Source organism: Petromyzon marinus, chromosome 20, assembly GCF_048934315.1.
Source record: "Petromyzon marinus isolate PM22_M1 ecotype Great Lakes invasive population chromosome 20, UKy_Petmar_22M1.pri1.0, whole genome shotgun sequence".
In the NCBI taxonomy this organism is placed as follows: domain Eukaryota; kingdom Metazoa; phylum Chordata; class Hyperoartia; order Petromyzontiformes; family Petromyzontidae; genus Petromyzon; species Petromyzon marinus.
Window position 1 is genome coordinate 1656157 of NC_133686.1, and position 13455 is coordinate 1669611.

At 53.7% G+C, this 13455-nt stretch overlaps 1 protein-coding gene across 1 annotated transcript in view; it reads left to right on the top strand.

The window, feature by feature from the left end:
* The first annotated feature begins 2255 nt into the window (after window positions 1-2255).
* LOC116944245 (large neutral amino acids transporter small subunit 2-like) overlaps window positions 2256-13455 on the top strand; it is a 40446-nt gene continuing 29246 nt past the window's right edge. Inside the window, exons 1-3 of the mRNA XM_032957760.2 lie at window positions 2256-2922; window positions 8242-8446; window positions 11402-11553. Of these exons, the coding sequence (XP_032813651.2) occupies window positions 2721-2922; window positions 8242-8446; window positions 11402-11553 (559 nt within the window). The 5' untranslated portion in view covers window positions 2256-2720. The remainder of the gene's footprint in view (window positions 2923-8241; window positions 8447-11401; window positions 11554-13455) is intronic.

Consider the following 13455-nt stretch of genomic DNA (forward strand, 5'->3'; position numbering starts at 1 on the left):
CCAAGCGAAATGCTGAGGGAGGGAGGGCGGCGTTTGTGCACAGACTGCCCTACATGACATCATAACAACAGTCTGAACCACTCGACGGGTTCCGCAGATTGGAAGGATGTCCTGGTGGTCCCCCTCTTTAAGAAGGGTGACCGCACAGACTGTAACAACTACAGGGGCATCTCACTCCTCAGTGTGCCGGGAAAGGTCCTGGCAAGGATTAATTAACATCGCCTTGCTAGGCACGTTGAGGAGAGGCTTGCGGAGCCCCAATGCGGTTTCAGGAGAGGGCAGTCTTGCACAAATGCCATATTTTCTGTCCGTCTGCTACAGCAGAGGTGTAGGGAATTCCAGCAAGACCTACATCTCTGCTTTATTGCCTTGGTCAAGGCCTATGATACCATCAGTAGGCCTGGGTGCTGGGTTGTTCTTCGTGCTTTTGGAGTCCCTGATCCTCTGCTCACGATCATTAAGGACCTTCATGATGGTGAGCGGGCCCGGGTAAAACTACGTGGCCCGGAGTCAGAGCCATTCCCTGTAAACCTTGGGGTGCGACAGAGATGTCCTCTGGCTCCCACATTATTTAACATCTATTTTGACCATGTAGTTCGTGAAGCCTCCAATAGCTGTACCGGGGGAATTTCCATTTGGTACAGATATAATGGGCGGCTGATTGATGCCTGGGTGCGGTCAAGGGATGGCTCCCTATTGGTCAACCACGTTATGTATGCCGATGATTTGGTAATTGCTGCTCATTCAGAGGAGGAGTTGGAGACACTTCTGCTGAAACTGGAGCATGCCACTAAGAGGTGGGGCTTTACCATCAGCCCCACCAAAACTAAGCACCTGTCTGGGTATTTTGTACCATCGGACACTCCACCCCCTCAACTCCCAATCGGTGATGGGGCAGTTGTGGAGAGAGTGGAGAGTTTCCCATACCTGGGCAATGTGCTCATGACCGGCTCCGGTTTGGCAGCGGAGGTCTCACTCCGAATCAGTCGAGCGGCAATATCTTTTCATCCGTTGCGTAACGCTGTGTGGAAGCTGCCTGGTCTGTCGCTCCGCACGAAGCTTCAGGTCTTCTCGGCCACGGTCATTCCTTCCCTTCTGTATGCTTGCGAAACATGGACCCCCCGAATGGATCATCTTAGCTGGTTAGAAACATTTAGGCTGGCCTGCCGACGAGTCATCCTTGGTTTAACCAGACTGGATTGTGTGAGGAGCTCACAAATCCTTGAAAGATCTGGGCAAAGTCCCATCGGTGAGCTCCTCCGGCAGGCAAGGCTGCGTTGGCTGGGCCATGTAGCCCGTATGTCCAAACAGCTTTTGTTTCGGCCGGATCGAGGGGGCTAAACGGGTGCGGCACGGGCTAGAGAAGAGATGGAGTGACGTGGTGCAGAGGATGTGGAGCTGATTGGACTTGCCGATGACTGGTATCAGCGGTGTCAAGATCGGCCTCTGTGGAGGAGGCTCGTGAAGGACGCTACTGGGCAGTTGGAGGCAGTTGCCCTCCAACAACAACAGAGGGCTGAGGGGCGACGCTCACAACAACGAGCGGAGCGCCGGGTGGCTAAAGCACAGCAAGTTGGCACAGGTGGTGCATTAGCCGGTCATCTTAGTCAGTCGACCTGTGGCACCTGGGTCTGCCCCGTTACCTCCTGCCCGCGGGCGTTCGACACTTCACGTGGCCTCAAGGTACACATGGCCTGGCACAAGCGTCGTAGTGACGTCACAGCCACTTAGTGGCGAATGGTGGTTGTTGTTGTTTGTGTGTGTGGGGGTCCCAGCGGTCTGTTGCTTGCTAGACGGGGGGATATGTTCTCTTTGTGGGGCGTTCCGCTCACGCCCACCAACACCAGTGACGATTTTCTGAATCGGTCTCCGGATTCCCCCTAGGTCGACTCAGCCTGAAATGAGTACCTGGTGTGATGTATGGGGGGGGGGGGGGAGAGACGAAGGCGGCTGGGCCCGGTGCTGGTCAACCGCCCCCCCGTGTGCCATGCCGGCCTTCAATGGTTGCTGCTCGATCACAGAACTTGCCCCAGCAGTCTGTTAAGGCTACACGGGGGATCTTTGTCGAGCCCCCTTGACCAGGGGTGGATCGCGTGAGACGAAGTCGCCGGCTGGATTCGGCCCGTGGCCCATAGCCTTCCGATTGTCGCCCCGCTGGTAAATCGTGCCCCGGTATCTCATGGATGTGGAGGTGGGGATGGTGGCATGGCTGAGGGTGTGGGAGGGGTGGTGGTGGGAGGGGTGGTGGTGGGCGGAGCGAGGGGGAGAGTTTAATTTAACACACACACATCGCACACCCCGTATGTAGCCACACATTAAAGATACACGCACACGCTGGCACAACAACCACCACCACCACCAGCCCCTCCTACTCCTCCACCGTATATATCAATGCCGACGCCGAGCGAGACAGAAGCCCCGACGGAGAGGAGGGCGCAAGCGGCCGAGCGATTGAGCTGGGTACCCACGACTCCATCTCGACTGCCTTGGTGCTCGACCCTACCCCTTCTCTCTGTTGCGCCACCACGAGCGACGAACAGAGACGCAACATCATCAGCAGCAGCAGCAACACAACAGCATCAGTAACGGCAGCAGTAACGGCAGCAGAGTGATCGGTTGAATTAGCGGAGGTAGCTGCAGCATTAGCATCGGCGACATCAGCAGCGGCAGCAGCATTACCACCATCATCATCAGCAGCAGCTGCTGCGATAGCCGCAGCCATGTCGCCGCAGAGCCGGTGGCGAGGATCGGGAGGATCCGCGGAGGGGAGCTCTGATCTGGCAGGCGACTGCGGGACTGCGAACGGAGTCGGACTGAACCCTGGCAAGCAGCGTGGTGGTGGTGGCGGCGGTGGCGATGGAGGAGGAGGAGTGGCGCTCCGGAAAGAGATCGGCCTCGTGAGCGCTTGTGGCATCATTGTGGGTACGTGTCTCCACGCGTCGTCTCCACGCGTCGTCTCCACGCGTCGTCTCCACGCGTCGTCTCCACGCGTCTCCTCATGTTGTCTTCAGGTGTCTCCACGCGTCTCCGAGTTGTCTCAAGCGTTTCCACGTGTCTCCACGTGTCTCCTCGTGTTGTCTTCACGTGTTGTCTCCACGTGTCTCGGCGTGTCTCCTCGTGTTGTCTCCTCGTGTTGTCTTCACGTGTTGTCTCGGCGTGTCTCCTCGTGTTGTCTCCTCGTGTTGTCTTCAGGTGTCTCACTTTGTTCCCGAGTTGTCTCGGGTGTCTCCGAGTCGTCTCAAGTGTCTCGCTTTGTCAGTGGGCTAGGGCACGGACTCGCCATGGCTAATCAGGGATGATGATGATGATGAGGGATTAGGGTTTTGTTGGTCTTTGTGCGCCACAGCTCCGTGTACCCGAGTCTCTTGTCTCATTGCGTCTCCAGTGTCGTACTGCGTGCCCGTGTCTCACCGTGTCCCATGGTGTGTCTCGGCGTTGTCCTTCTCTCCCACCTGCATTGGTAGTGGTCTGTGGGGACAGATACAGACAGACTCACTCATGATGCACATAGCGAGACACTGAGACACTGCCACAGGGCTGTGTCTCCGTCGAACAGCTGAGAGTTTGGGGGAGGGCAAGGGGGGTGGTGAGCGAGGGGTGGAGGGTTTTTTGGGGGGGGGGGGGTGAAACATGAACGAGTTGGGAGAAGCCACACGCGTTACACGTTCTGTTATAACGCCACTAACCCCACGGCTTCGACTGATGTGGTTCGATCTCCGGGCGCGGCATCTGTACCAATGAAGACGCGTGGAAGAAGAGAGGCCAGCGGCTATCTCCTAGAGGTGGACCGTCTCCAGCAGTGTTGTATGAATAGTGTTTTTTTGTAAACCATGTACAGAGACAAATATGTATGGTGGCGGTTTTGGAGGACGATCTTTATGCTGATCGATTCAAGCCCATTAAGGAGTCCGCGTGACCTGCCCAAATCCCAATGAATCATTAAACGGGCGAGTAGGGACACGTTACTCAGCAGTGTAACATTCGGTGAGACGCTGTCATCCTGTAATCGGACCACGAAAAGTAATGGAGACGTTACATGAAAGCAGTACGGTACATATGTACGTTGAACTTCTTTCGCACCGTACGTAGCCAACCGTGCTAATCGAAGGCGCGGGGGAACGACAACAAACTGAACACAAGAACCAGTTATCATTTGTAGTGCTCCTGTACTCGGAGCATTGAGAGTCATGTGCTTATATTACGTGCACATAGATGCGCTGACGAAGGGTCGTTTCCTGAAACGTCGCCGATTATATCTATTTATTTTCAACAAAGACAAAGATTCCCCCCACCTCCTCCTCCTGCCGTGTAGCCTTAACAGACTGTTGGGGCAAGTGCTGTTAGTGAGCCCATATCAAGGAAGGTACACGAGGGGGTGGGTGGCCAGCACCACGCCTGACCGCCTTTGTCTCCCCGGTGGCGATGTTTACTATACACCGCACCAGGTACTCATTTGAGGCCGAGTCGACCTAGGGGAGGCTCGGGACCGGTTCATTAAATCGTCACTGCTGTTGGCGTGAGTGGGAATCGAGCCTACTTGAAAATCAAGGCCACACACACACAGCGTTGCCGTCTCACGTACAGAGTTGTATTTGGAACTCCTCATTTAATGATTGACTCTGTGTGCGCCCGCGTCCCTCCTAATTATGATTACAGATAAATTAATTAATGGGGTTCACGTGGAGGATTTGGGGACGGCGAGTTAACGGGTTAATGGTTAATGGGGGAGCTCATCCAGTCGACACGTGCACAGCAGCAAGACGAGTGACCCTTCCTACTCCACGCCTGTGCAAGATAAAGAGATGTGCATACCAGTGTGTGTTTCTATATATATACTGGTATATGAATATATATTAACTCCGTTATAACGGATGCTGCCATGGGTAGTAATCAGAATCTAAATATGTATTTATACTGGAGGAATCCGATGGGCTGTAAAGCTCTTTTTTCAGAGATGCCTAGTAGGGGCTGGTCAGAACTTAACAACAAACGATACACAATTGACAGCTGTGCAAGTTATATGCGAGATAAATAAAACATATACAAACAAAACTTAACTATTTGATCTTACTGGATAAGGCCCACTGAGCCATCATTAGCTGCTTATTTCAGAAGTGACCTTGCTACAAATGGCAGCCTCACGAATTTACCCACCGTGTGGAAATCCACAGCAGCGAAATAATAATTTTGATAATCTAATTAATAATCGAAATAATAATCTAAATAATAATCTAATGAATACTCTAAATAATCTAGACGCATGTTTATAAATTTGGAGGGAAAAAATGAAGATAATTATTGGTGCACCAGACTTTTGATCCATCCCGGTTCGATTCGATCTTCCGGCGTGGCAGTGGAAACCGCAATGGTTGCGCAATGATTTATGAAATCATTTATTTGGGTGCCACAGTGGCGAGATTTTAACTTCCTGACGATGCCCGCTCGATATTCGGAGTTTGCGTTGTCTCTCTCCCCGTGGTCGTGTGGAGTTTTCTCCGGCTCGTCTAAACACGCGCGTTTTAACAGATGATTTGTTCGCTATAAATTTCCATACGATGCGCCACTTCATTGAGCTATCACTTGTGGTCTGGTCGCTTCTGACAAATAGCTAAATGTATAGCTCAGTGGGCCTTACCTGGTAAAATGAAAAATAATTTAAGTATTTTGATTTAAAGCTTTCGTGACTGCAGGGATTCACATTCTTGGTTCTTTCGGTAAAGGGACGTAGAAGGGAAACAATAAAATAATAAAAATATAAAACAATAAAATTATCACGACGTTTCAACTGCAACCGAAAGAACCAAGAATATAATTTAAGTAGTTTAGTTTGAAATGCCCCCCCCCCCTCTCACGAACCCTTCCCTCATCCCTTGCCCCCCCCACCACTATCCCTGCGAGTCTCAGCACGCGAATGATCACCTCTGTTGATGATGCTCCCCAAGGCTCACGATGTACCTTCCACCCCGGCTGCCAAATCGTGGCGGGGATTAAAAGTCGCGGCTCCTTGATGACCGACCTGCGGTGGCGGCAGTGGCGAGTGGTCGAGACTGGCAAGTCTGCACCTGGGGCCGGTGGCTCCTCCTTAACCCATGCGTTCCGTTGGTTGTGACCTAAATGGGTGACCCATTTGCCACCGAGGCTTGTGGTCTGGCCAGGAGAAGTTCCAGTGGAGTTGAGAGCGTTCGTGATTTAGCATCGCCATGACCGCAAACTTTTAGCAGCACGTCGACTTCGTCTGAACGAATCCCCACTTTATTTTTTTAAATCTGCACACCCATTGCTTTAATTATTCCCCTTGAGCTAATTGGGGCTGTTTGCTTCCCTCTCCTTTAGCCCCGGTACCTCCGAGGAGGGAGGAGGGTGGGGGGGGCCGCTATAACTCTCATAAAGTTGATCCAATATCAACGAAACTCGAGTGTAAAGCCGCGGAGGTGGAGAAAATCGGGCAGGTTGACCCAAGCGTCATTAACGCCAAACCACGAGCCGGATCCAAAACATTATAATATATGGGGACAATTTAGCAAATATGCAAACGTGTCTATGCCACCCCTGTCTGCTTGCACGCGCACGCACGCCGCTCCTTAAAACTCTCCCGCAGACGAGTCATTAGTGTGGACTCGCGACGATGGTGCGGGACCATGCCCGGACGGACGAACGTGCCGCTACGAATCTCCCTGCGTGTTGCGCAATGTTTAGTTTCCTCCCACCCCTCCCCGTCCTCTGGTTTGGTTCGGAGCTCGCTGCGGTGGACGTTGTTGTGCCTCTCTCACCCTCCGAATCGAGCTCCTAAAAACAATCAAAACTGTTGGATTGTCTTGGGAACACTTCCGGGGGTCCTCGCTCACGAGGTCTGTGTTCCGACGTCGGGATTTGTGGTTGGATTGATGACACATTTAATGTCCGCCCCCATTGCACCGGTGATTCCGTAGGTTAGAAAGATCATGTGACTTATCCTACATCAAGCAGCAGTTCAAGGCTCTCCACTTGGTTTAGGCTCTCCGCCTGGTTGCAAGCTCTCCGCCTGGTGCTGTACTCGTTCAGGCTGTCCACCCTGGTTCAGGTTCCTCCACCTGGTTCAGGCTTCTTGAAATGTCGGAACCGGTGCCCACCTCTCACCTGTCCCCGTGAACCCCCCCCGCCCCACCCACTTTGGGAAGTTGCTAATTTCGAAATTGACGTCGTCAACAGGGGGACATGAGCAGAAGCAAAAACACCACAGGCACGCAATAAATGAGAACTGGGATAAAGGTGAGGGGGCTTAATGATTAGGGCGAGGGGAAGACTGAGAAACACGCAGTCAGCAAGCGCGCAGGAAGCGGTCAGCAAACCCGAGGGGCCTCCCGCCGCAGCGGTTGAGCCACGCAGCAACTTTTGCGACCACGTGTGCTCTTGTTGTTCCTGAAGCGTTCGTTTCGAGAGATGGCAGCCGTGGATTTCGACGCGGAGAGTCACCGGTGTGATCTCCCGGCGTGGCAGATGAACCACTGAGCATGATCGCCCCCCCTCCTCCTTCCCCCCCCCCCACCCCGCACCGCCTCCATCCAACCGCAGTTGGTCGATCGGCAGGTCACGTGCGATGGTGGTGGGGTGAAGTGTGGGTATGCCCACCTCTTCCAAGACGTCTGTCTGGTCGGCGATGGAAGAGTAGACCAAGAGCCACCTTGGAAGGGCGCTTTATAGAGAGGCCCTCTGGTGGAGGCGTATCCACGGGCAGTTACGGGGCTGCTGTTTTACATTCCTTAACCCGCACCTCCAATTTAGCACGGTTGGCTATGTACGGTGCGAAATAAGTTACACATTGCATATAATTGGATATTATATTGCATTGCATTCTGGTACATTGCATTGGTTTATAGTGTATTGTATGACATTGCATTATGTATTGCATTGCGTTGTACAGAAATATTGTATCGGACTGCATTGTATTACGTAGGATTGCATTACATTGTATCGCAATGTGTTTCACTGTACTGCATTTGACATCGGCTCGGGGATCTTCGTGTACCCCAAGGGCGTGATGGATACATTGTATCGCATTGTATTACATGGTATTACATCGTATTGTTATCACATAGTATCGCGTTGTATTACATGGTATTACATTGCATTGTTATCACATAGTATCACATAGTATCGCATTGTATTACATCGTATTGTTATCACATAGTATCGCATTGTATTACATTGTATTACATCGCATTGTTATCACATAGTATCGCGTTGTATCGCACTGCATTGCAGGGAACATCATCGGCTCGGGGATCTTCGTGTCCCCCAAGGGCGTGATGGAGAACGCCGGCTCGGTGGGCCTCGCCCTCCTCGTGTGGATCATCACAGGCGTCATCACCGCCATCGGCGCCCTCTGCTACGCCGAGCTGGGGGTCACCATCCCCAAGTCCGGCGGCGACTACAGCTACGTCAAGGACATCTTCGGGGGGCTCATGGGGTGAGCAGTGAGCGGCGTGGGAGCTTGGCGGGGGGCGGGGGGGGAGGTAACGGTGGTGGGCGAGGTGCCCTGTTTGCGCGCCGTCGCTCCGTCGCTCCGCCGCCGAAGTGCTCTTGTGCAAGGGCTGCGCCCGCCGCCGCCACGCCTGCCCTGTCGGTCGCGTTGCGTGCAGCCGCCGTCCGGCGGCAACGTCACGAAGCAAATTCGCGATCCGTGGAGGGGTGGAGGGGTGGCGCCGCGGTTGGCACGCCGTGCTACGGACCCGCTAGCCCAATGCTTCTTAAACCTTCACTGCAGCCTGGCTGTGCAGCCCTTTGGTTCTCAGTCGATAAACAATAAATGTACAATGCGAATAAATGCATCGGATTTGATTGAACAAAGTGGTTGTGCTTACGTGCCCATGGATAATTAAAAAAAAAATATCTGGCCATGTCTCGCACACCCAGAAAGGGCATCTCGCACCCCCTGGGGGTGCAACCCTTCGCTAGCCTGAGTTCGATTCCCGGCCACAACTGACTTGAGTCTTGAGTGCTATCCAAACCAATTCCCCCCCACCCCCCACACTCACGCCCATCAGCTTCACCAACCCACACTGACCAGCGTGGTGAAGTATGGTCAAACAGCCCCCCACGAGCAATACGGTAGGCCTTTATCCAGCAGTGCATTGACAAAGCGGCTGGAAATTATAATGTTCACGCAATTATTACAAGAGTTAAACTTATTACTTTGTGTATAAAATACAGCACTAAATTGCTATGGAGCATCTCCTAGATCGACTCGGCCTTAAATGAGTACCTCCTGCGGTGTGTGAAACATCATTTGGGGAGACAAAGGCACCAGGCGTGGTTCTGGCCACACTGCCCCTTATAAGCCGTTTTAACCTTCATAGATGTTGGTCACTAACAGCACTTGCCCTCAGCAGCCTGTGTAGGCAACACGGGGGACCTTTGTCTTTCTGTGGTTTGGGGATGGGGAGTGATGGGGCGCTAATGAACCCGGTGGCCCTGAAATCAAATTCCCACTCACGTGGAACATCAGCTGTGAGTAGCACCCTGACCCTGTTCTCTAGCCTTGTCGAGGTCAACTCAACAATGAGTGCACCGTGTGTGGTGTGTAAACCATCGACACCCGGGGGAGAGACAAAGGTGGCGGGCCACCGCCACGGTCGCCTCGTTCACGCCAGACCCGCTGCGCTTGGGACCTGTCGGCGTGAGTTCGGCTCCCGCTCGCGACCAACAACAGTGGCGTGAAATATTTGAACCCGTACCGGGCCCTCCCCTCGGTCAACTCGGCCTTACACGAGTGCCTGGTGCGGTGTGTAAAACATCGACACGCGCTGGGGCGTGGGGGGGGGAGACAAAGGCGGCCGGGCGTGGTGCTGGCCACTCGCCGGCCTTAGTAGGTACCGCTCGCCAACAGCTGTGACAGCGGGCGTATGGAGAAGTGTAAGCTCCGAATAGAATTTTGAGAAGGGGTTAAATGAGGAAGCCGCGGATTAGAGAACGCACCACACCAGATTAGGGAACGCACCACACCAGGTTAGAGAACGCCCCACACCAGGTTAGAGAACTCACCACACCAGGTTAGAGAACGCACCACACCAGGTTAGGGAACGCACCACACCAGGTTAGAGAACTCACCGCACCAGGTTAGAGAACTCACCACACCAGATTAGGGAACGCACCACACCAGGTTAGAGAACTCACCACACCAGGTTAGGGAACGCACCACACCAGATTAGAGAACGCACCACACCAGCTTAGAGAACGCCCCACACCAGGTTAGAGAACTCACCACACCAGGTTAGAGAACTCACCACACCAGGTTAGGGAACGCACCACACCAGGTTAGAGAACTCACCACACCAGGTTAGAGAACGCACCACACCAGGTTAGGGAACGCACCACACCAGGTTAGGGAACGCACCACACCAGGTTAGGGAACGCACCACACCAGATTAGAGAACGCACCACACCAGGTTAGGGAACGCAACACACCAGGTTAGAGAACGCACCACACCAGGTTAGAGAACGCACCACACCAGGTTAGAGAACGCACCACACCAGGTTAGAGAACTCACCACACCAGGTTAGAGAACTCGCCACACCAGGTTAGAGAACTCACCACACCAGGTTAGAGAACTCACCACACCAGGTTAGGGAATGCACCACACCAGGTTAGAGAACGCACCACACCAGGTTAGAGAACGCACCACACCAGGTTAGAGAACGCACCACACCAGGTTTGGGAACGCACCACACGATGCGTTGCTCGCAGACGCGAGCGTCGCGTGTTATGCGATGCTGCGTTGAACTTCTTTGGCACCGTGCGTAGCCAACTGTGCTGATCGGAGGTGCGGGGAATTCCTCGCGATTACACGACATCCAAGTCGTTTAACTCACTGACTCCTGTGAAAAAGAGTTTCAAAGTTAATCGGATTCCTCCCTCCAGGCTCAATAAAGATTCTGATTAACACGTGAGGCTTTGGCGACCAAAATCGTCCAAAATAGAGGTTTTTTTGGGTTCGATCGCGTAAATATATAAATGTGTCGTTAAACTTCGTACTCGGATTGTAAAAGTTGTGGCTTGGCACTGCAACACACCGGTGTGCTGTAGTAGCGACGAATTGGCACGTTCTGTTTACGTGACAAACCTTACGAGTTGGCTGTGTCGGGTGGTGGCGTGTTTAACGGCACATTTATATATTTACGTGATCTAACCCCAAAATAACTTCCGTTATGGAAGATTCTGCTTTTGGCGGGTGGGCGAGCGGATGGCTGGAGGGTGGTGAGCAGACGATGTGGACGAGCGTCACCATCCCCGTGTCACCATCTCCTCGTTGTCACCATCCCCTCGGTGTCACCATCCCCTCGGTGTCACCATCCCCGTGTCACCATCCCCTCGCTGTCACCATCCCCTCGTTGTCACGATCGTCATCTTGGCCGTTTGCTGCAGATTCCTGCGCCTGTGGATCGCGCTGCTCGTGATCTACCCCACCAACCAGGCCGTGATCGCCCTCACATTCTCCAACTACGTGCTGCAGCCGCTCTTCCCCACGTGCCTCGCGCCCGACTCTGCCCTGCGCCTCCTGGCCGCGATCTGCCTCCGTGAGTCTTCGGTGTTCGTTCACGAGGGGGTGGGGGGACGTCCTTTGGATGTCCGACTGCCGAGCTGTCGATGCTTCGGGGGTTTGCATTGCCCTTGTACTGGCACAAATGGGATCCTTCGATATATCAGAATATGTATTTATTCTGGAGGAATCCGACGAGCTGTGAAGCTCTTTTTCACCGATGACGAGTACTATAACTGCTGAACCAGAGTTATCAATGCTTTGGCATTTGCGTCGTCCTTGTAGCGTTTCGCCTTTTGGCGGCCCTGTTGGTCTCCGGCACCAGTGAGACCAAGCCATGCACAAGGCTGTCCTCTGGTGTAGGCCAAAGCATACAATATCAGGAGCATATTTTACTTGCATATTTTTACCACACGTATGTGTGCTTAATGCAGGCTGGATGTCTTATTTGGTGTTTGAACATCTTGACACCCTCCTGGATTTATGCCAGACAGGGTAAGATGCCATTGTTTTTATGACATTGAATACGTGGTGTGGTGTGTGTGTGAAAGCATCATCACTGTGGAGACGTGCACTGTGCTGGCCTGCATAGGTGCCCACTAACGGCACTCGCCCGAACAGTCTGTGTAGGCTACACGGGAGACCTTTGTCTTGTGTATGTGCACAGGTGGTTAGCGCACCGCACTACCAACCCGAGGCGACCCGAGGTCGAATCCCGCTCACAATAAACGGTGGCGAATATTTGAACCTGTCCCTGGGCTCCCATCGGGCTTTAAAATTATTACTTTAGTGTGGTGTGTTAAACATCGGCGCTAGGGAGAGACAAAGGCGGCCGGGCAGTAGTGGTGCTGACCACCCACCCCCATCACAATGCTCTCTGGGGGCCTTTGTCTTTGTGTTGGTGGCTAGGTGTGTGTTTGGGGAGCGGTGGCGTAGCGCTAACCGCTGCGCCACCGCTCCCCAAACAAAGACAAAGATCCCCCGTATAGCCTTAACAGACTGTAGGGGCAAGTGCTGTTAGCGAGCACCTATGAAAGCCGGAACTGTCCACGAGGGGGTGGGTGGATAGCACCACCCCCGACCGCCTTTGTATTCCCAGTGGCGATGTTTACACACCGCACCAGGTACTCATTTGAGGCTGAGTAGACCTAGGGGAGGCCCAGAACCGGTTCAGTGTGTAAACATCGATAAAGGCGGTCGGGTGTCGTTGCTAGCCACCCACCCCCTCGTGCAACCGTTTCGGCCTTCGTCGGTGCTCGTCAACAGCACTTGCCCCAACAGCACTTGCCCCAACAGCACTTGCCCCAACAGCACTTGCCCCAACAGTCTGTCACGGCTATGCGTGGGATCTTTGTCTCTTGTCTTTGTTCACGGATTAGAACGTGTTTTTAATTGCGTGCAGGCACCGTTCGTCCTCCACCTGCTGCTGTTCTCTGACCATAAGCGTCTACGCTCACCTCGCTGCGTCGTGACTCTGTTTACGTATTTAGGAGTAGGCTCCACCCAACACCCACCCACCCCCTGAAAGATCCTCAACCCCCCCCCCCCCCGTTCTCCCTCCTCGGCAACCAGCTGAAACCAGCTGTCAGACCCCCCCCCTCTCCTCGCAGCCATATCTCAGCTGTTGCCGAGTCGGCGATAACTCCAGACTCCTTGTTTTTCAGCTGAAAAATTGCGCTGTCACGGTCGGGGGGAGGAGGAGGGGGGTGTGCAAGGAAAATGTTTCCTCTGTACATCGGCTCGTTTCTGCCAGCTTGCATCCCGCCCAGGCGACGGGAATGTTAAATGGGGAGCCGCTACAGCGCATCGATTCACCCACCCCCCCGTGGCATGTGAGACGCGAGCGACGACTCCGACTTGCGAACGTACCAACCGCATGGCGGCATGAGTCGCAGCGTCGTTCAGCATTTAACGCACCGCCCCCCCCCCCCCCCCGGTT